This window comes from Eurypyga helias, unplaced genomic scaffold (genome assembly GCF_000690775.1).
Source record: "Eurypyga helias isolate BGI_N326 unplaced genomic scaffold, ASM69077v1 scaffold6069, whole genome shotgun sequence".
NCBI classification, from domain to species: domain Eukaryota; kingdom Metazoa; phylum Chordata; class Aves; order Eurypygiformes; family Eurypygidae; genus Eurypyga; species Eurypyga helias.
In genome coordinates this window covers 481-23,139 of record NW_010270003.1, presented here as the reverse complement: position 1 = coordinate 23,139, position 22,659 = coordinate 481, and the positions used below count along the sequence as shown (strand labels likewise).

Genomic DNA, 22,659 nt, shown 5'->3' with positions numbered 1-22,659 from the left:
CTGCTGCTTCCTGGCTGGGTTTTCTGGGTGGGTGAGTGGGTTTTTTTGGGGCATTTGTTTGCTTGTTCTTTAACTAGCATTGTCAAAATACAGTTTTATGTTTCCTCATCTTGTCCTTTTCGCTTTCGCATCTGCCGAGTCACAAACCGGCTCTTTCCCAGGGATTCTTCCTGCCTGTCCCCGCCCGAGTCTGGCCGCTGGAGAAGAGCAGCTGTGGAGGCCTTTTTTTGCGGCTGGCGCTGCGCACCCTCCTCGCCTTGGCCTGCACGTTCGCTGCTCGTCTTCGACGTGTCCGGGTCCCGTGGCTGGGGTTTTGAGGTGACTGCAGTGCTTCTGTGGAGGAAGCTGATGATGGTGATGGAAAGGACACGATTCTAGAAACTCACCAAACTAGTCGGGGCAAAGGCTTGGTTAAAAAAGGGCAGCTTTAGCAAACAGCCGAACGCCACCCACAGATTTCCCATGAAGCTGAATGTCTTTCCTTCTGTTAACAGGTGTTGGATTTATTCGTGTAAGGACAGCCCGGTTCTAGGAGCGGTGCTGCAGTTGTTGCCCTCCCCCTCCCCACCAGCCGTGGCACACAGTCTTTCTGCAAAGAACGAACTCTCCCGGACAGACGAGCCTTAATGGATTTGCGAAGAGCTGTTCTACCGCCCGCACACGCAGGAAGGAGCGAGCGAGCCCCTCCCTTCCCTTGGCTGCGGCTGCCAGGTACCGGCACGTTCAGGTTGGGTCTGACATCAGTGGTTGCTGGGGGGAGCCTCGGTGCGCGGGCTCTGGGGTGTTACCCCACAACAACTGACATGACCTCAGGTTGGGCAGCTTCTGCAGAAGGGAAACAGTTTTATCCCGGATTATCCCACCTCTGGCAGGCTAAAAGCCAGGTGAAGTCAATGTTTAATTCTAACGGGGAGCACTGAATGCTGAGCTGTTCCCACCTCGCTGCGTGAAAACTTCCTTAAACCGAGTTCTGGTGCCTTGGGCCCGGCCCGCTGTACTGTGGGGAAAGGTGTGCGTTACCACATGTACAGCTTTGTGTTTACATGGCAGGGGTATGTTTAAGTTAGAGATTTATAGGCCTGTATTTAATTTTTAGGTTTATATTTAAAGGCATGGTTTGTATCCAAAGTCGAGATTTATAGGTTTATATTTAATCTTTCATAAACATGTAGCACTTCGATTCAGCGTTTTGGTGGTTGCATTACAGACATCTGTCCTCAGGTAGCACGAAGCCCCCTCTAAACAGACAGCCCATCACGAGTTTCCTATCTTCAGTCAACCTGTTTTACTGGAGAGGGGGGAAGGTTCTAGTCAGCACTTCTGGGGTTTTAAAATCTGGGACTAATTGAGTGGATATACATTCTTAGTACTTTTAACTCTAAGAAACTCCTTGTACTTAACCGTTCAGCCAGCCATGGACACAGTCAGTGGAGCCATCCAGCACACGTACGCATCTCCGCGTTCGCCAAAAACACCCCCCGAGCTCTGCAGGAAACGGGTGATGCGCCGGGGGGGGTTGTGTTAAACGGGCACCCCGCTCCGGGCAGCAACGGACAGACCATCCTTAGTTTAATGCATCTTCAACATGAAAAGCAACACAACCCTGTAATCCATCCAAATAATTCACGTATTTCCTGAAGAAAAGAGAGAGATGGTTCACAAGTAATCGCAGTGGCAAACAAAGTGCTGTTTATTTACCCTCTAAGGACTCAGAACATTCACGGGAGCCTCAGAATGGCAAAGCCAAGTTCTCTTCTGGTGCTGCAGTGGGAATGAGCGCAGTCTCCAACTCCCTCTGCTTCTGCAGGAGGCCCTGGAATAAAGGGAATATGAATGTGAATGCGGTGCCTTCCTCACGCAGTAACGCAGTGGCACTGCTGCGTGTCTCCAGCCAGGCTGCACGTTAAGGCTTTAAAACGAAAACCTAACGCCCAGCAGCACAACGCAGCGCAGCCAGCGGGGAGGGAGCTCAGCGCTGCCTGCCTTCTGCAGAGACGTGAGGGGTGAGGGAAGCGGAAGCCAGTCCAGTTTCCAGGGATGACTCTGCCATGGGAAAAGCCCTTTTCTATCGCAGTAAATGCAACGCTGTCACTGCGTGTGTGCACTTTCCTAGCGTGTCCTTGTACGCAGCTGAATCCCAAACCCTGGCGGGTACCACCAGCTCGCAGTCTGAGCGTCAGTTATATTCTTCACTACCACTTCAGCTCCAGAACAGCGTCCAGTGGTTTAGGACAGCACAGACCCCTTGAAAGGTAACAGGTTCCTGCTTTGGTAATGGCTCTCGTAGAGAGCGCAGAAAACCTGTGACACAGAGCTCTGGGCAGCCTGCCCTCGGCTGTGTCGAAGGCTTTTTACTGTAATTAATAGGATCCCATATATCCACTCATCTGACCCCGTGGTCTCTGTCTGCTTTAGACCTGTCAGAAGTAACGGGGTGCCAAGGACATTCGGTTGAAAAAAGAAAAAGCGAACAAAAGGCCAAGTTCGGATGATGTTTTCCCCCAGACCTTTCTCACAGATGCACTGCTGGCACAGCCCAGTCCAGAGCTAACCCAAGCCAGCAGGTACTGCAGCAACGCAGCCCCGCTGCTCCTGGTGGCACCGAGGGGCGCTGCAGAACTGGCTTCAGCTACCAGAGCAGCCCGTTGGGCTTCCCTTCTCGTCCTCCCAAATGCAGGAGCTGCCTGTTTCCCACCACTCGAGGAACTGCTTTATGAGAAACCAACAGTGTCGTCTGCTGTATATTACAGGGAGGCGTTTGCATTTAGTAGCGTGTTCCCAAACAGTCATGCTACAAATTGCCCTAAATCAGCCCAGAGCTGAGGCGAGAAACAAGTAACACGGAACACTGGAACAAAGCGTATCCTCGCGCGGTTTGCCAAGGGCCCAGAGAAAAGTAACGTGGAGCTTCCTCTGCGTGCGCCGGCCAGCCTGCTGCTGGGGGGAGAACACGTAGCCATTGTAGGCTACAGCCGTTAGCAAGTGAGTTTAGTGCCCTACTGAAAATGAGATCTCCAGTGTGTGCAGACTGGGGCTGGGATTTTTGTCCTTTATCTCTTAAACTTTGGCTCTTATTTTTAATTCACTTTGCTGGATGAATAAACTTGGGCTTATTCCACTGACTCTGTTTTGCTTTCAGCGAGGGAAACAGAAGTCTGTTCAGAGTTCCTGTAACTGACCCCAGACAGAGGAAGAGAAGTGCTGTCTCGTAACAACACAGCAGCCGACTCGCCCTCTCTGGCGGGGGTAGGCCCGCATCTGCCCTCCTTTTTCACAGGGCTCTCCCGTGGGTCAGCCAGACTGGTACTGAAACAGCCTGACCCCATGGATCTGTCACTCCAGCTGGGCATACTTCACAGGCCAGACACTGGTGAAATACACTGTGAATTCCCCCAGACAAAAGAATGGCCAAGTATGTTGTGAATTATGTCAGCTGTCTAATATATATATATATTCTGAAATTTTATATCTATGAATGTTCTGTGATTCTGTGAAGTTACCAATCCAGTATATATATGCATGTATGTGTAATTTTAAAAAACAAGACCATCTCTGAAGTAGAAAAGTAAACTCTGCTCTTACATTTTAACTCTCTTCCAGAACCAAGACTAACCTTAACAACTGTTTTTAGCCACTGTTAAGACTGGACTATACACTGTGCATCAAAAATTGTCCCTAAGCTCCTGTCATTTATTATCCCCTCAAACCTCTTTAAATTCCCATGGCTTCTGTTCACCTCTGCACGCACAAGGATCAAACTGTGCTTTGAAGCTGGCTTTGCTCTGAACCAAATGCCCCTGTGGCAAATGAAGCCTGAATACAAAATACTCAACAGTTGCAGATATTTAGCAGGAGTGTTAATGAGCACTGGGGAAGACCTGAGCCCCCAAACCTATTTGGAAGCCATTAGAATCCGACAACCTCTTAATGTTCTTGGCTGGTAACTTGCGGAGAGCCATGACCCTTCACCTGCACAAGGAATTTACCTGCTACTGAAGTACCAGGTACACATGACAGAACTTGTGTCTTTCTAAAGCACAACAGGTAATTAACAGTCTTAGCTACTGTAGTTCTGTTGTACTCAAGTCTGCTGGATTTTCTTCCATTTATTTTGATCATTTATGTCATTTCTCTCCCTTAAGGCAAAGAACAATAAAGAGTGCTGCCAGCAGTGAAGTGCTGTTAGTATGGAGCCACTCAAACCCAAGGGAAGATCCTGATACACCTTTATCTTTCAAGAACAAAATGCAAACCTACAGGCAAATGTGATTTTTTTTTTTTTTTTTTGTCTTGCAGGCCCCTGTCAGGCCATTTAGAAGCTTAAAAGGAAACTGTTCCTGTGACCGTCCAACCTGCGGGCTGAAGCTGTGGGCCGCACCTTGCTGCCAACAGGTGGGGTATCAGGTTTTCTCGTGTTTTAGTAACTAGACACCTGACTATTTCCCCTGGTATTCTGACACCAATCGGGAAAATATGTAACTTCACAGTTGCCAGCTGTAATCTTCTGTGTTTGTTTAATGTGCTGCGATGTGGATCCCTAAAGACAGTCTCACCATATTCCGAATCCTTCAGCAGTCCTGTAGGTCTCATCACAACCAGTAACTTCCTACAAATAGAAATGGCTAAATCTGGCTGATTGAGCAATACTGAGTTTCGCTTCGACAGGTTAACATAAGAATAGCTGTCTTGGAATGGTTTTATAAGTGTTCACACTTCACATTTCCAAATTACCGAATTTTTCCAGGACTGACACGAGAACCGCCCCACTAATGCTTCTGCATCAGTCACACGGACTGGCTTACCCATGAAACGCAGAAGTGAAATTTATTTAACAAGGGTTCTAGTGGTTTTTTAAAGTACTACTCTTTTTTCCCCTTGGACTTTAAACATTCTCACTATAAGCAACCCAAACTATCAAAACCTGGAGACTAAATAAAGCTGTTCCTCTTGGTTTCAAGTTTTCCCAGGTACTCCAGTGTTTTGCAGCTCATCTCAGGAGTCCATAGTCTCTCTCTAAGGACAGTCCAAAGGTAGAAGTAATGCGTGAAAAGCAAAATTAATGAGAGGACGAAAAGTAGGGGACAGGGCCCAAAACACTGTACACGATGGAAAACTGAGTGAAAGACTAATGCTTGTGACTGTGAACAGTTTGCAGTCTTCAATCAGACTGAGTACATACACACATCCAAGTTTATCCGGTAACTTTCTGCTTACCTGGCGTAATTCTGACAGTCCTTTGAGAATTGCTTGTTGTCGCTCTCTGATTTTAACTATGTCGGGCTTTAGAAGAGGATCGCTAACGTGAGCAGAGCTAAAAATCTGTCGAGGCGTTTGGTAAGAATCTAAAAGTAAAGGTATATCAAATCAGTTAAGAACACTCTATCAAGCTGTTTCAGTTTCCAATCAGTAGACCTTCACAGCTTGTGAAAGTCAGGCTTTGGCTGCCATTAGATTACCACCGCTCTCTTGGAGTGCAACAACAGTAGCTTCCTAACCCCGAGCCGGACGCAGTACTAGGAGAGAACGGCAGTCGGACGTCACTAAGGTGAACAGGCAACAGACACGTAAAGGAATAAGAAATTTCGTTGCTTTTTTGATTTTTTTTAAAACTTCTACGGATTTTTTAACATATTAGTATAATTTAGTTGCGTAGGCTTTCCATACAGCCTGTGACACATGTGTTACTGCAAAATTAAGTAAAACCAAACACCAAATAGACTAACTAAATTGTAGCAGTTTGAACTAAATCACTGCAACATCTCTCCTAGGTGAATCAGGTCACTGTACAGTCAGTACCATTAAACTGCTGATCCTGTGGGTCGTGCGTTGAAGGTCTAGTCACTGGCGCGTCGGGATCGAGGTAATACACTTCATTTGTTCGAACATAGGGAATAAATTGTGAGGAAGGAGGTCTTGCGGCTTCTGCAGCGGGAGGAGGGGAGCTCCTCTGCTGTGTTTCTGTCCTGATGTTTTTCTCTCTTCTACTATTGCTGTTGTGCACCAGGAAATTGGAAGCATGTGTCTGGTTTTGGTGTAATCTGTTCTTAACTGCTGGAACAGGTGGTGATTCACATCTGTATGAAACAATTTCAGGTTAAAAAAAACCCCAGCAATACTTAGGTAATTAATATTCTCAAATAGCAGAGACAAAGAATCCCCAGAGGACCTCTGGTCATTTATGCTGCTTTTATACATGCAGCTTGTCTGGTCTTCTGTATTTATAACAGACAATTAGATGCATCGATTCTTTTTTAAAAAAATTAAAGATCAGGAAAGAAAAGCGTATGTTTTTCACTATTCATGTGTTTATACATTGCATCAGTGCAGGGTATCGACGTACCTTTCTTCATTCAAATGGTTCTTATGTAATTGTTCTTCCTAGGAGAAAACCAAGAAAGTCAGAAGTAAAACAAAAAGCTCCGTATTTTTTATGTTGAAAGCTTTCATTTTTCAAGCCAGCTTTGTTCTGAAATTCCAAACGGACTGTTTGACCCGAGTTCAGGAGACAGGTATTTATCCAGGGCTTGCAATAGAGAGACTTGTGGTGTCTGTGAACTAAACTGAACAATTCCAGGGGGATTTGCTGTCATTTTCTACTTCTTCAGCAGCTCTAAGCACTACCAAAGATACTGTGTGTTTTCCAATGAACTTGGAAAGCTGCAGTTACAAACCTGAAAGGTTCAGCCCAAGACAGTGGTTAACAAAGGGGTTAATAAAGGGAAGGTTGTGTTTCTAGATACAGTCAGTAGAAGTTTTCTATTTAAGTGAAAAATATTAACGTATCCCGTGCTGCTTGTGGTATCAGACAGTGCCTGAAGTCCTCAGGTGCCTTCTCGGGAGCAATATTGCTGAACATTTACCTTCCAGTAATGTAAGCACAAAACTTAGTTTACCATTAGCCTCAAATAAACCAATAAACTCATTTAACAAATTAATATTATCTGAATGGTAGTATGCCTGGTACTTATCTGAACGGTAACAGCAAACACATGGCTAAACAGAACGGAAGTGGCCCCCTTTTTGACACCATTTTTTTCCTACTGGAAGGTGTGTGAAAGGGAGGAGTTTATCCAACAATACGTACAGACATACAGGGAGAGAGAAGGCATGAATACATTTGATAGTATTTCCTTTAAATGGGCTGGTTTGGGGTTTTTTTGCCCCCCAGCCACATGCTACACCCCTATATGCTTACTGCAAGCGGAGAAGAAAAGGCTCTGCTAAGGAGGCTGGCAGAGGAGCAGAACAGTGCTGCGGCAGCACCCGTGGCACAGAGGGCAGGGATGGGGAGATTCTCAATGCTGCTGTTACACAGCTGAACTCCTGCCCAGGCAAAACTGTGCGGAACAGGCATCTGAAAGCCACACACCGCTGATGCTGAAGACCAAATATTTACCTTTCTGAGTCTATGTCCCTTTTTCTTCATATTTATTTCTTCGTGAGGTGAAGGAGACCTGTCCGAGTAACCAGCCCTTTTTTGGCAGAGATTCCCAGGTGTATTTCTTTCCACCAACTGAAGCAGCTCCATTTGTCGTCTTACTTTGTTTTCTTCCCTTTGTTTCTGTCGCTCTTTAGGGTATCTTTCTGAAGCTGGAATGTACCTTTTCCCAGGCTTGTTTATGTTCCAGTTGGGTTTTTTGCTGTATTTTTCGGAAGGCTTAGTCTGTCTGTCTTTTCTTGCATATGGTTCATACAGATCACTGTAAACGCCACCATTCTCCTTCGCTGAACTTTTGTGTTTATCTATATACTGCGTTTCCTTCTGGTATTTTTTGCTTCTAGAGTTTTCTTTATATTCTATGGAAACATCAGGCGGTGTGCAACACACAATTCTTTCCTCAGCTGACTCAGTGCATGCTGAAGTATTAAAATCATCTAAAAAATAAAAACCATATTTTAAGTCCAAGTCCAAGCCATTCAAATTACTTGTTTGACTTTTGTATGTGTACCCATCTACCATTACTGGTTTTATTAAAACTGCTGTTACAGTTGTTACAGTTTCATAATGGTTTTTATTCTTTTTGATGTGGAAGATAGACAGGACCAGTAGAAGTAAACTCCATAAGGAAAAAAAAGACTGGAGAGTGAAATCAAGTCACTGTAAAAGCAAAATTTAGGTAAAACAAAACTATGTTACTTAAAAATGTAGAATTCCATCTCTGTCACTGCACCTAACGGTGCAGAGAAAACCAGGTTCTGTTCAGTTGTTCAGCATGCCGATGGCTCAGTTTCTGTATTACTAACAGTCCAGTTTTTACTAAGGGGCATTCACAAAAACATTATTTAATTTGTAAACTTTCCAAGTTCACAGTAACATTTCTACCAGCACTGTCAAAACCAAAAATACTAACTGTTGCTTAAGCAAACAGTAAGAAAATAAAGCTTTCACTTCACAAGTGGTGGGAAGCTCATAGATTTCTAAAATAAAGTCACTGTACGTTTCCAGTGAATCTGCTCATTCCCATTTCTGCAGCATTACCAAACGCAGGCAAAGTCTGATGTGCATTTTTAACGGGGTGATACAAAAATCAAGACTGGAAAGTGTTCTGTCTAGCTGGCCCCGCAATTCTGTCTGGGTATGTGGCAAGAATTGCAGAAACCTTTTCTAAACTTGACCATGTAAGCTCTATTTTGTCTAGTTTTCTAATTCCAGAATTACTGATAACGTTTCTGCCAGTATTTCCAAGGATTTCATTAGGAACCCAGCCCTGCCTGACACGAAACCACGTTAACGTCAAGCTGCGGGCGTTCCCACTGAAGATGACTACAAATACCTGCTTAAACAACACCTTCGTAGACTTAGTCCTGCGTGTCTTGCGACCATGACTCAACGTCAGCGCTGTATTTCGGACTGGGTGACCTGAATCTGTGACTGGTAAGTAGCCACTGCAGAGCCGTGCCATCTGTTCAGAAGAACACAGTGATAGACGGCGATACTCCAACATGCCTGTGCCTGCCCAAGGATTTCTAGTTTATTCCGTTCTGAGTGACTGTGACTGGGGCCTATAGCACAGTTTCACAACGGTGCTGCTCTGCTGTCCGTCTCGAGGTACATCAGAGTAATGGACTGAAGGGCTGCATACCTGTCTGCACAGCAGTGTCTTTCCGAGGAGAAGCCTGCTGATCAATGGGACACTTAGCGTCATCAGGAAAACCGCGACTTCGATGTGAAATGTCAGCATTACCATTCTCACATTCTGTATTACCTAAAAAGGAGTAAGTAAAATTGTTCCATTTAAAGCATGATACCAAGTTATCAGACTATCGTGGTGTAGAACTCAAGACAGAACTATGGTTCAGATCCTAATCCTTTTTCACTGGAAATCTAAAGTGACAGCACACAGATCTGACTATTCCCTGTGCATCCCTGATAATATCTTTGTATTTCTTCCTTTATGTAATACCATATTTGAAGCTTTCTAAAGTAGAATATTCTCCATATTAGTTAACACTTACATTTGTGTGGAAGGTAGATAAGCTGAAATGAAATTTGGTTCGTGAAGCAAAGGAGCTATTTCTGACCCAAATGCAGATGGCGGAAAACCCCCAAACCAAAACCCTCCAACAACTTGCATGCAAACCCCAAAGGAACAGGCAAATCGAACATGAAGAGACTTCTACTTGCCACCACCAGGATCCTTCTGAAGTTTTGAAATGTCATAGCCCTTGTGAGCCAAGTCTCGTATGCGCTGCTCTTGTTTTAATCTCTGTGCTAGTTCTTGTGCTTTCTGCACTGTCTGATAGAGCTCGTTTGTTTTAAGAGTCACGAGTTCCTTTAAGAAAAAGTGATCATTACATTTAGGAATAAAAGAAACAGGATTATTTAATCCCCAAATAATCCTGAAAGTTTACAGACATTCTTGTTTTGGGTAAAGCCATTTTTACAAAAACACAAACCCAGAATTAGTTGTGCAGATGCAGTGTGTAACATGTAACTTTTACAATTATGAATTCAGAACCTCGGCTGTGCTAATGGAAGATGTTCAATCCTGGCATTCAAAAGTGAGCACGTAGATCCCCCCACTTATTTGGATATTTCTCCCCTTTCTAATACATTCATCATTTCCTAAATGCCGTCTGATTTCAGCCACCTGTGGCTTCCTATATCATGTGGTTTAAGGAAATAAAAGAAGCCTAAAGAAAAATAACTTAAAAACCCCCTTCTGCCTACTTTCACAGAAAAGAGACGGTAGAAGCCTCCCTAACAAAGGCAGAACATGCCTAAATATGAGGGCTAAAATGTCCACACTCAGTAGGTTTAAGGTGCAGGAGCCTGGGCCAAGGAAGACCTCCCTTCCCAACTTCCCAACTGCTACAGGAAACAGATTTTGGTTTCAAATGTCTAAATTTCAGACAGTTTTAATTTTCAAAATGATGAGTCAACACCATTTTGAAGGTCAGTAACAAGAACCATTTTCCTTAAATCCATTATTATTCCAGCCTATCTCCACTAAAGGAAATGCCAAGCCCCACCTCCTTCTCTTTTTGTTTCAGCATATCTTCTTCAAACTGCTTCTGCTTTTGTTCTTTTTCTCGTGCTAGGCGCTGTTCTTCCTCTTGTTCTTCCCATCTTCTCTGCTCTTCCTCCAGTTGTTTCTTCGTCCGTTTTTCTTCTATCTGAGCCATTATTGCTTTCTAGTAATATCAGAAAAAAAGGAAAATGAAAAGATATAAACTAAAGGTGTTATAAGCTACATACTTCCATATATAATAAAGGGATTTGGACAAATAAAAAAAAAAATCAAGATAATTTATTTCATAAACACTTTTGTTTCTTTCAATTTCTCACAAGAAAGATAGCTGCCTTCCTTGGTTGGTTGGTTTTGGTGGGATTTTGGCTTGTGGGTTTGGTTTGGTTTTTTTGGTGTGTTTGTTTCTGTTTTGGTTTGTTTGTTTGTTTGGGGGGTTTTTGAGAACTACCAGCCCAATATAGCAGTTTGAAATGCTCAAGAACAAACAGAAGTAGCTTTTTAAGCTAGCATTTTGATCCAGCAGAACAACAGTTTGACCAGAACAGGCTTGTTACACTCAGACTTCTTAACACTGTGCTAGGGACAGCATCACGCAGATGTACATTCAGTAAGAGTGCCACAGAAGTAACGTAAATCACTGTAGACTGAAGGCGTGGGTACCTGTTAAATATCAGTCCTCCTGATGACAGTGGAGATGGAAGAAAAATGAACACAAACCTACGAGAACTCTAAAGACTGTGTGTTTTTTGAGGGAATAATTCAGTTACCGAAATGCAATAATCTCTGTACCAATATTAAAAGAGTAGAGTCTAACTGAATGAGAAACCATCATGTGTTTTTTGAGGGAATAATTCAGTTACCGAAATGCAATAATCTCTGTACCAATATTAAAAGAAAAGAGTAGAGTCTAACTGAATGAAAAACCATCAGTCAACTGTAAACATGTAATCTGAGGCATAAAAGTCAAGTACCTCACTGGATGCTGGCACTAAATCTCACGCTTTATTCACGTGACAACACTACCTTCCATCCTGGGTTCTCATTAGCAGCGTTAGTAAAACGGAAGGCTACCTGATGTTCTAACTGCTTCTGCCGCCGCCGGACCCTCTCTTCAAGCTGTGCAGGGTCCAGGAGAGCTGTCATTGAACGGAGGAAACTATGAACAAGGAAACATGTCAGTGTTTTAATGGTAAGAAGATATTCCTAAAGCCTTTCTTAATCTTAGATTTCAAGTAGTATGTTCATACTGAGGTTATCCCATTGTATTAATTTACAATTATGAAATTCAACTAAGGGAAAAAGTAAGGTTATTTGCAGCAAATTTTGCTCGTGAACAATGGCAGCACTTGTGTCTTTTAAGGGTAAAACAGGTATTTCTGAAAAAACTAAAAGCCAAATGAATAAGATCCAAAGATCAAATCTGAAGAACCTTATTCCATTTTATTTTTTATTCTGAGAAGGTGTGAGAAATGTACTGGCTGGGAAGATGATTATCCTTACAAAGCTTACTCACCTGACCTTCTGATTGTGTCCCACAGCACTGTTCTTAGCAGCTTTTTCTGCATTTCCCACCTTTGAGGGCATGAGGCTGCCTAAAGCTGCAGGTGAAAAAGGGTGAATAAAAGCAGTCGGGTCCTTAGGCTCAGGTGACAGGCAAAGACTTTCAGGCTGCTTTTTGTACATTCCACTTAAGGGGTTTTGTGCACTAGCATTAAGGTGGTTCTTTAAAGAATCAAAATGCATTGCCCATCTGTCATGCTCTTCAGCCTAAATAAATATGAAGCAACAAAAATGAAAAGCGCTCAATTACACTGTTTCTGTAAAGAATGGTTAATGAAACAGACAATACACATTTTGTAACATAGGAACATTTGAAAAGCTCTATTATGGGGCTACAATACAGACCGAAGATAATTCCCTGAATGGGAAAACGGAAGTGTCTCTGTTGTTTAAAATGCAGGTCAGATCAGAAATCACACTACTGATCCATATACTTGGTCAGCAAAAACATACTGTATTTTCAGGGAAAAAACCCCAAAAAATTAGGAAGTGAGAGAAAAAAAAACAATTGAAAAAATCTCCAAATTTAAGTTACCATGGATTCAGGCTTTCTGGTACTGCTTTTCAATTCTTATTACTGCTCCATTCCATAATTTTTCTAATAGTACGGGGAACTGCTTGACTGAAAGGTCAGTACCCCGTCCCCTCTGCCGTGTATGTACTCTCCCTCTAGCAACATGCACAAGTGGCATCTTTTACGCTGTCCTACATTTACCCCTCCACTTTAATTCTGGATGGTAGCAGAATTAATGTGCTTTGGGCAGAGACAGTAATCTCTAACTTCCTATTCCCATTACAAAATAAGCCTTCTTTCAAAATCTCTTCCATCCACAGCAGCCACCACTGCTACCCTAGCAAAGCACCTAAAACTTCCGTAGAGGTGACAGAGGGGGTTTAACTCCCTTTTTCCCTACCACCCAGGATTATGTTTCTGGCTTAGTGTTGGCAATTGAGACATTCCAATGTATCAGTAATAGAAGATTTTTACCTAAGAGGCCTTTGGTTTTGCTTTAGATACTGAGGTTTGCCCTTCTGACTAAAAGAACCATTTCCCTGGAGCGATGAGAGAACGGCTGCCTCGAAACTTGCATTCTGCAGGAGAACAACTACCATAATCTAATCTAATAAACTTTCTGGGAGTCCTTTCCTTAAATAAAAAAATCCCTTCTGTCAGAAAAGTTTCACACCTATTTTAAAAGAAGCAAGAATATCATAGTCCGAATAATGAGAATCCAAACTATTCTTCCACCCGTTTCCCAAGTTTTGTTCCCTTTGAGTACTCTGTGATGCTGAAGCAGATCAGAGTAGTTGGAAGATCTACTTTATTCTCATGCAAGCCTGTGGTGCAGCATGCAGAAGGGTTGAGAGTGTAACACAAGACCTAAAAACAAGATGTTGACTAAAAAGACAGGAGGTGCACACCAACTTCCTTTAAAAAGAGGCTGGAAGTGAGATTACTGTTACTGTTACTCTGGTGGCTGCAGCCATCTTCCCCCCGCACCAAGGCAGCTAGTGAAGGAACCTTTCCCAGCTGGGTTCCCTTCACAGTTACAAAGCTCAGTTTACAAAGGAAATCTGAATCCCTTCAGCAACTCAGGAAAAGACTTGTGTTGTTCATCGGTACGTAACCAGCCTTTACACCAAGGGGTTTTTTTGGAGGGTGGGTAGGAAAGCTCTCCTCTTGTATTACAAACTGTGGAATTGAAATGAATTTTTGTCTAGGAATTGTGTAATTGCTTTAAATGTAGCCTTTTAATCCAGAAGGCCAGGGACTGTCAGTATTCACAATTAAAATTCTTGTTGATTAACAATACAGAACATCCCATGATGTGAATATTCTCATGCATGGTGAAAGATGTAATCCTGGGGTTAAAGGTGTGAACAGTAATGTGGAAATCTGGATTCTAGCAGTAGTATGATGTCACTGCATGCTTCCTCACTGCAAAAGACAAGAACCTTTACAAAAGTGTTCTAATGTTGGGCTGTATTCCACTGACCTTAAAACTACTAATGGTAACCTGGAAAGAAAAGAAGTCAGCTTCTATAGGAAGAACCCAGGGGTAAAAGACATGTTGGCCAAATTGGCCAACAGTAACAGTATTAGAAGTCTCTTCAGGTATTCCACCTGCAAAGCAATTATACTGGCCACAGTTTCCTTCTAGATCCAGCAAAAGAGACCTACATTCAACATCCTGGAAAAATCAAAGGGTAAAAAAGGTAAGGCTATTTTCTTAAATATGATTTGGAGTGTGTTTTAAAAGTTTTCCAAGAGTGTATGCATATTAAAATATTTCTAGAAACTGGATTTGAACACCACTGTGACATATTACTTGCCTGTAACTTTCCTTTTCTTTTCTCATCTCCTCCTGCAGTCTACAGGAAACTTCTTTTTACCACGTGTCCAGCAGTGCCTCTAACGCCTCCCAAACCTTAGTGCCTTCACGCAATGGTGGGAAAGAAAAAGCAGCATAGTAGTGTCACTGTTTTCCCCCTGCATAAGCACACTAACACACGGCACCAGGCGCGTGGTAGCCTGTTCTCTGCTGCTGAAACACGGGAACAGCTACTGGCTGAATGTTCAGTTGCACTGTCCTGTGGCCTTATAGCGAAACCTGGACACGCTGCAAGTAATTACATCTTTGCTGCTACTTCATTAGGCCTATGATTTCATCTGTTCTTTCTTTTTTTTGAAAAATTTCTCTTATTCCAAAAAGTCCCTCTTACCTTTGATAAATTAAGTTTTTCTTCTATTTTTCGTAGCTTAGCTTCTTCCTTCTGTTTGTCCAGCTCTTCAAGCCACTTCTTCTGTTGCTCATGCTTCAAAGCACCAAAAGGTCGTTCCTGTGGCACAGCTTCCTGAAATAAGGTAAGTGCTAGTGTCTCTTCTTCGCACGAAACATTCGGTACCTTGTTTAGCAACATAATGAAGACTTGGCAGAAAACGTAGCCCTCAGTTACTAAGCGAAACTGGGCTGTTCCCTCTGGCAAAGCAAGTTGTAACGTAGCAAGTATCTGCCTGCTCCATAAAAATGCTTCAGGTGTTCGAAAGACGGTAAATAAGCCAGTCTTTGAATACTATTCTAAACTGAACTATCAGCCTCTTGTTCCATAAAACAACTCACCTCTGTCTTGTTCGAAAGACGGTAAATAAGCCAGTCTTTGAATACTAAACTGAACTATCGGCCTCTTGTTCCATAAAACAACTCACCTCTGTCTATCATGAATAAAAATCCCTTTGTTCTTCCTATGGTTCACTGCTCAGTCTGTGTTCCAGGTCGATTCAGCACCATAATCTAATCGGTACCAACCTGTCTCAAGTAAATTCTAGATACCACCTTCATTCCTCTGTTCCTGCTTCTTAATATCTATTTTATTTAACACACTCCAGCAGCACTGAGTACTGTCAGTGCTCTCTGACAAAAACCACTCCTCAATCAGTGCCTACTAGCAATGACTCTTGAACCTTCTGCTATCAATATGTTTCTTAAAATCTTTTATTTCTGACCGGTTCCCACTTCTCTGTTTCTCTAACACGTACTGAAAAGCTAAATTAACACTTCAGCTCACACCTCTGGTACTGTTCTTCACATCAGCCTTGAAAATGCTCAGTCTTCAAAGCATTGGTATTTTGATAAGAACTTGTTCAGACACAGCTCTTTAGGAAGAGCAAAGAGGTCTACTGAATTATTCTGGTTTAAAAGAACTACTAAAGATACACATCTGTTGTCAACAAATAATAGTAACAACAACAATTTTTTTAAAAAATAACACTACAGCAACAACTGCACGCAGTTTAAAATCTTACCCCTAAAACAAATGCTGAGCGAGTGGCAGCTGGTAAGTCAGAAGGTCGGTGATCAGAACGCTGCCCAGCTGGAGCACTTGAAAGGCTCAGTGGTACTCGATCAGCCTCTGTGGTTAAAGCAGTTGCACAGACATCGTCTTCCTCTGTGGTAATAACTGAGTCAGCTGGAAACACTGTCTGCAAATAAAGTGACCACTGTTGTTTAGCTTTTGATTTATTTAGCTCACCTGTTTTGTTAGTATTAAATAGCCTTTAACATATAATAAACAAGTAAATTGTATTTCTGGAAGCTGTTATTTCATTAAAACTTTAACTAAGTATCTCACATCCATTAATTCTTAAATTATGTAGATTGAAACATGTACTTATGGGTCAAACTAGTAACTTTCCTAGGCATGCTGAAAATGCCACAAACAAAGCACTTTGCTTTTGTTGTAGTAACAACAGCAGGTACAACCCTAACTTCTGCTCAACAGCAATGAATTTCACTGGAGAAGCAGTCTCAGCTGAGTACACTTATCTGACACAGCATTTTCAGAGCGACAGCTGACTTTTTAAAGACAGGTTAACGTCAAGCTGCTATGCTTATTATGAAAGCAATCAAATATATGTGAGAGCTCATGAACAATGTAAATAATTATATAACCAGGAACTCCATTTGAGACTATTCCTCAAAAACAACCCACCTGGAAAAGATTTATACCTTTTTTGTCAGGAATTAACATGTAAGGACAGGAATGGGTTGTTTATGTTACAGAGATCTTAACTGGTGAAACTACAAACTGGAGCAACAAGTGGGAAGTAAGTGGGAAGTGGGAAACAGGGAGTTGCATCAATTCCTGCCGTGCAAGAGCTTAATGTGACCAGTGAGATGGGATTCTACTGGACTCGTATAGAAAAGAAAGTCTTGTAGAAGTAAAAGTTGAACAGTTCTGGAACAGTGCTGTGGAAGCTGTGTGCTCTTTAGTGTTGATAGTCTTACCTTGTCTGGGTCAGCTGTTTCCACTTCCTCTTTATGCACTTTATTATTGCCAGGCTTGGCCCAGAAATAACCCACTTCTCGCTCCAAAGTTTCTTTCAGTTTCTTCTTCAGTGCTACCTGTTCATCTTCAAAAAAACAAGGCTAGTAAGAGCTCCTAACACAGACATGTAGCAGTTTGGTTTTGGTTTAAGAAAAAAGCAGCAGTGCATGTCTACCCTGTAATTTTGATTGTAAAATGGACAAGAAGAGTAAGTCACCCTTGTCAGACCAATCAGTCTGAACATGACTTTGCTCTTAAGAGGATGGCAGCTGAGTCTCTGCCCAGAGATGTACAGGTAGTTGGGGAATCTCTTTGAGAAGACTACAGAACACTGAAGGCTTAACAATGTCCCAGGGGAAGAGGGAAAGCTAACAGAAATAGCCAAGTATACAAATTCTCTCCATTCTATTACACCAGTCTTGGACTACTTTAATATTACTAAAGCCAAGGGAGCTATAAGCGGAAGCTACTGACAATGCACAATCAAACCCTGAAACCAAATGGTCTACACCCAAGTTGAAAACAAAACACAACAGTCCTGCATGTGAATCATAAAAAGCTTAATTTGTCAGAATTTACTACTGCATTAAACATTTTTATTTTTCTACAGATTCCCCATGGCTGCTGATGGGACAGGACTGCAAACTGTTTCAAGGTCAAACTGCAATTTTATGCATTAAGTCATGCTTCCAGATTAGGGTGACACTTTTGCCTTTAAGAAACAAATGAATTTGTTAATGATAATGGCTATCGAGTACTGTCAGAATGTGACAAAATCAGTGGAAAGTAACTCCTAAAATCCGAAATATAACTGACTATATTTCTCATAATATGTATTTGGTTAAGAAGCATTTTTTGCTGGAAATTATAGGTAATCCTTGCATAAGATGTTCAAATCCAAGAATCTTAATCTGTCTTGAAGACTAATAAAACTATGTACTTTCCACTTCATAGCAGCTGCACTGCTATAAGTAAATTTGAAAAAGCACCAAGTTTCTTGGCACCCTGAGTGTAATACGCTGATCAAAAATATATTGTGTATCACAAGTACCTAATTCCTTCTTCCATTGGGTCCTTCTAAGCTCTAGTAAGGCCTTCTCCCCTTCTCTTTCACCCAGGGTACTGAACATGTCAGCAGGTTTCCATGACTCCTTTCTAGAGAAGAGGGGAAAAAACCCAATGTTACCTTAAAAGCCAATCTTTTAAAAGTAACTTTAAACTAGTATTTACAAATATTCTTACTGTGATTAAGAGTTAAAATACGAATCTTTATTGGAGGTACAATTTTTGTAGACAGTAAGACAGATCTACGTACGTAATTTTACGTCCTGGCTGCAGATCTGCTGCTTGTTTCTTGCTTGAATCGGAGTTACCTTCCTCTGAAACAGATGGAATTTCACAAGATTTCTGGAGGAACACTATAACGTTTTCCTCTGATGCCTCATTGTTAACTGTGATGGAGTATAAATACGTGAAAATATATATGACCACCAAATGTTCTTCAGCATTAAGTAAATACTTCAAGAACAGCAGAAATTTGTGAATTCCCCACTATTTAACAAACTGTTTTCAGCCCTGCTTGTATGGTTAAGGTGTGTAAAGTCACAACATCACAGGGTGTTTTAGAATGCTAGACTTAGAGCAAACGCTGTTCTTGGCTAAGAGCTCAGACTTAGGGACTCTAATCCCTTAACTGCAGCATGCCCTGTCCTGGTGGCAAACAGCTGACCACCTCTATAGGCCCACAGACAGGACTAAGGATGTAATAGATGAAGATAAGGAATAGTTCTTTGGCTTCTGAGTAGAAGAATTGGAAAAAAAAAGCCCCAAACTATTCAACAGTAGTATTACAGTTAGGGGAAAAGATACATGTACATCTTTAAGCCAGAGGAAAATGGCACTACTGCTCTTGAGCCGCACGGCAAGACCTGAACTCTTCACAAAACCAGAAAGGCCCACCTCTTTGAGGTAGTTTTTTTCCAACTCCCAATAGTAATGCTACACTGCAGTTCTATGTTTTTTCTCCCCGTGTAAAATGTTTTTGTTCGCATGAAATGTTGACAGACTTGTTTGCTGGTTTGTCCTTCAAAGTACTGGAATACTGTCATGCAGTCCTCAGGTTTTACTGTGAAAATTACCCAAGGCTTGCCTCCCAACAGTAATAGGCAATTTCACACCCATAATAGCAAACAGTATTTTGTCCGAGACCCTTAGAATAACATCTCTGCAGCCTGAAAATAAACTTAAATTGTGAACTCGCACATTAAACTTTCATGTTTCGCTCTGTTTCCATGAAAATAACTTATTCAACTATTGCGATCTTACCCATTTCTTCTTGCTTTTCATTATGAGTCTCAGCGATACTCCTAGTTCCTTCTTTTACAGTCATCAAAATCTGCTGAAGCTGTTCTTGTGTCAAACACACCAAAATCCTTAGGTCTTCAGCTGATACACATGGGTTTTGAGGTTCCTGTTTCCCTTTTTTAACAACACTGTGATTCTCTGAATCAGGGTATGTGTTTGTGCTCTCTCTTTGGAAAATCAAAGAGTGATCTTTAGTTGGGACTCCATGTGAAGAGTGTTTAGTAACGTGCAGTTTTTCACCTTTTGTCATTGATAAGCTCGATTCACTCCTAGGTTTTGTTACGTTTTCCTGCTTGACACGAGCATTTTGTGCTGACTTCAGAACATGCCCAGTATGCCTTATTCTCAGTGCCTTTTTAGGTGCTCTGGCTTTGTTACCCATCTGTTAACAAAAAGATGTCACCATGTATTAAATAAGGAAATAAAACTGCATGGGTAACAAACAACCATGTATTAAATAAGGAAATAAAACTGCATGGGTAACAAACAAAACCAAGATTGAGGCAACAAGTAAAATAAGCATCATCTTTCTTCTCTGTTACATCAGGAGAAACCAACTTGCTAAAAACTAATGAAATATCTTCATGACTACAAAGAGTATCTTGGAAGAGAATACAGCACCTAAGTCTGAATATTTAAAAATGACAGTATGAAAAATAACCCTGTGTAGCATGATATCTAAAAGAATTAATAAACATTAATTCTGCTTTTCTTTAGTGAAGCCTGGCTTCAAATAGGTCTGTTTTCACCATGTGGCCAGCATTATTTCAATCTTGCTTTTTCCGTTCTGTACTAAAGTTTTATCCTTTTCAAGGTCCTTGGCGTACACTTGTTACTTCCTATGCACTGAGATCTTCTGCTTTCTTTCCTACCCCAACCCACTGCATTCCAGCTTACTCGGAGAGAGACAACCTGTACGACTAAACTGGACCTTGAACTCAGTTCAGATCCCTGTTTTACCAGCATCTCTCTAAGGGCTCGAAAGTTCCGAGTTAGATGGTTCCCTGTGCTGCTGTAACTTCTTGACAAAGTAAAGCATTATGAAAAGGTAAAGGCAGTCATAGAACTTTTAATTCATCCTCTTTAACAGCTGTTACGAACCTGAAAAATCATAGAAACACAGAATATCTCAAGTTGGAAGGGACCTGTAAGTATGTATTTATCTTTCATAAATGTAATTGATTACAAGAATTTAGACAGTTCAGATGTGTTCTCAAATTGCTGTGTTAACAAATTAACTAATTAATTAGTGTGCTGTAACAAAAAAAAGTAATTTTTCCACTTACCTTTACTCCAGGCTTTGATTTATCTTTTGGAAAACAAACACAAATATATGAGAGAAGTATTTAATAGCAACTTCTTCCTGAAAAACAATCTTGAGACATTAAACAACTGTTACATTCATCTGATTTTTTGTAATGCAGGGGAAAAGTACAATTAGGTATATTCCAGTGTATTTCCAGGGTTTTTATAGATAAAATAAAGTGGGATTTTACATGCTATGCAAGCCCCCTTTCTCTGTGGAAGAGAAACAAACATAAATAGGGTCTTTGGCATCACAGTGCGGAGATACATGATGTGGAACTGCAAAGTGATGTTTCTAGGTTATTTTCTTTGGGTTTTTTTTTCTAGGTAAGAGAGAAACAACAATCTGAAGTGGCAGCTTAGGCTACGACAGAGTAATGCTACCGTGCTGGTTTTAGTTGGGAGAGATGTAATTTTCCTCCCAGTAGCTAGCGCCAGGCTTTGTTTTGGTTGTGGTGAGAAGAATACTGACAACATTCTGATGTTTTCAGCTGTTGCTAAGGAATGTTTATGTCAACTCAAGGACTGCCTCAGTTTCTGATACTGCCCCTGTGTTCCCAGCTGCTTCTCTACAACAAGCTGGGAGGGGACACAGCCAGGGCAGCTGACCCAAACTGACCAAAGGGACATTACATGCCAACAAACATCATGCTCAGTATGTAAGTTGGGAGATGGGCCAGGGGTCCTTCTCTCTCTTGGGCTTGGTCTGGCTCTCGCGACCTGGGGACTAGGTGAGCGAGTGGCTGTGTGGTACTTGGTTGCTGGCTGGGGTTAAACCATGCCACCTACTTTAGCCCCAAAGACTGTGAGCTGTATTTGGCAGTGCAGAAAACTGGAATTCTTAAGTAATGCAGTTAGATGCAGTTTTTGACACAATTCAATTCAAGGAAGTGCTGTTCAGATCAGTTGTATAAACACGTTAACTCCTGGAGACGACTGCTTGTTCCAGGCTAGTTCAGAGTCAGGGGTGATGCTTTATCTTAGAGCACTCTGGCATGTACGCTAGCCCCAGCCTGCCAGTGATGCTAACTACGGTTGTAAAAAGCGAAAACTGTAGCATTGCTTTTTCTGAGGTGTTGCAAGGCTTTGTTTCCAGTGGACTGGTGTTCCTTGCTGACTCAAAAATACCCCGTAACACCTCATTACATAGCTGTCTGGTAAATGCAGAAGATGAAATATAATTTAGAGGGCATTAACCAGTGAATTTCTGTATCCTGACTGCTGTGTAGAACAATCAGGGACAGTGAACTTGTGCTTGCATAGAAACATATGTCTGACAAATCACAAAAATAGAATTTATTAATGCTAAATTATGAACATATACTGGAAAAGTCTATCTCAGATGGTAGAAATGAGATCTGTCCTAAAGAAACCACTTACTGAAAATTCTAAATGTCAACTGCCAAATACTAAAGCTGCTTTAAAATCAGAAATGTGACTGTAATCATGTAATTCTGTGTAAATTAAGCAGAGAGCTATTTGGCCTCTTTTTCCTTGGTAATGAAGGTGCTCTAAAGTTACAGAAATTATCAAGTTAAGCCAGTCAATATATAATAATACTCGTCTCTCCATTCACTGAAAAACGTTAAGCTGTAAAGAGTCAAGACTATCTGCCAGCTGTTCACCAGCAGACAGACTATTCACAAGTCCATTATCAACCGGCTGTTCAGTACCAAGCTGGGGAGTACAAGGACTTCTAAATAACAACATGCAAATATTCTTCCTAAGCTGAAAAATACTTCAATAAAGCTATGCTTCATGTGCTTGGATCTTAGGTTTAACTTCAAGAAGCTTTAAAGATTACTTGAGGTAAGTGATTAAAAAAATACCAGAAGTAGTTAAAATTAGCCTAGGCTTTCCATCCAGCACTTCAGTTTCAAGCTTCAGTCCATCACTGCAAAATGAAAGAGAGGGGAATCTGAAATATTGTTATCTGATATTGGTAGGATTTTTACATGCAATTGTACTTAATTATAACACTGATTTACTGTTGGTCCAGACGGTCTTTCATACCCCAAGCTTTCTACGCTTGTGAGAAGTTACTTAATACTAAGAAATCAACAGGTCTTAGTGTATTTTTATTATTGATACTGGAAGACATGGATTTGCATGTTACAAAGTAAATCTTCAC

General features: G+C 41.5%; 1 protein-coding gene across 1 annotated transcript; it reads right to left on the bottom strand.

Annotated features, from left to right (window-relative positions):
• Positions 1–1,729: 1,729 nt before the first annotated feature.
• CCDC66 (coiled-coil domain containing 66) lies at positions 1,730–22,415 on the bottom strand. The gene is made up of 18 exons (XM_010158272.1): positions 22,358–22,415; positions 20,510–20,532; positions 19,185–19,605; positions 18,175–18,310; positions 17,911–18,014; positions 16,820–16,944; positions 15,838–16,014; positions 14,757–14,888; positions 11,986–12,239; positions 11,544–11,628; positions 10,474–10,635; positions 9,626–9,773; positions 9,084–9,206; positions 7,397–7,875; positions 6,341–6,378; positions 5,797–6,074; positions 5,215–5,342; positions 1,730–1,813 (listed from the first exon to the last, which is right to left on the bottom strand). The coding sequence occupies exons 3-18, from the start codon at positions 19,603–19,605 to the stop codon at positions 1,730–1,732; spliced, it is 2,874 nt and encodes a 957-aa protein (XP_010156574.1). The 5' UTR covers positions 20,510–20,532; positions 22,358–22,415.
• Between the last annotated feature and the right edge of the window lie 244 nt (positions 22,416–22,659).

Coding starts and splice junctions, on each gene's coding strand:
- CCDC66 (XM_010158272.1), bottom strand. CDS start 19,605: ATGGGTAACAAAGCCAGAGCACCTAAAAAGGCACTGAGAATAAGGCAT. Junction 18,311..19,184: donor TGAAAAGCAAGAAGAAATGG/GTAAGATCGCAA, acceptor ACTCCATCACAG/TTAACAATGAGGCATCAGAG. Junction 6,379..7,396: donor AGGGACATAGACTCAGAAAG/GTAAATATTTGG, acceptor GTTTTCTCCTAG/GAAGAACAATTACATAAGAA.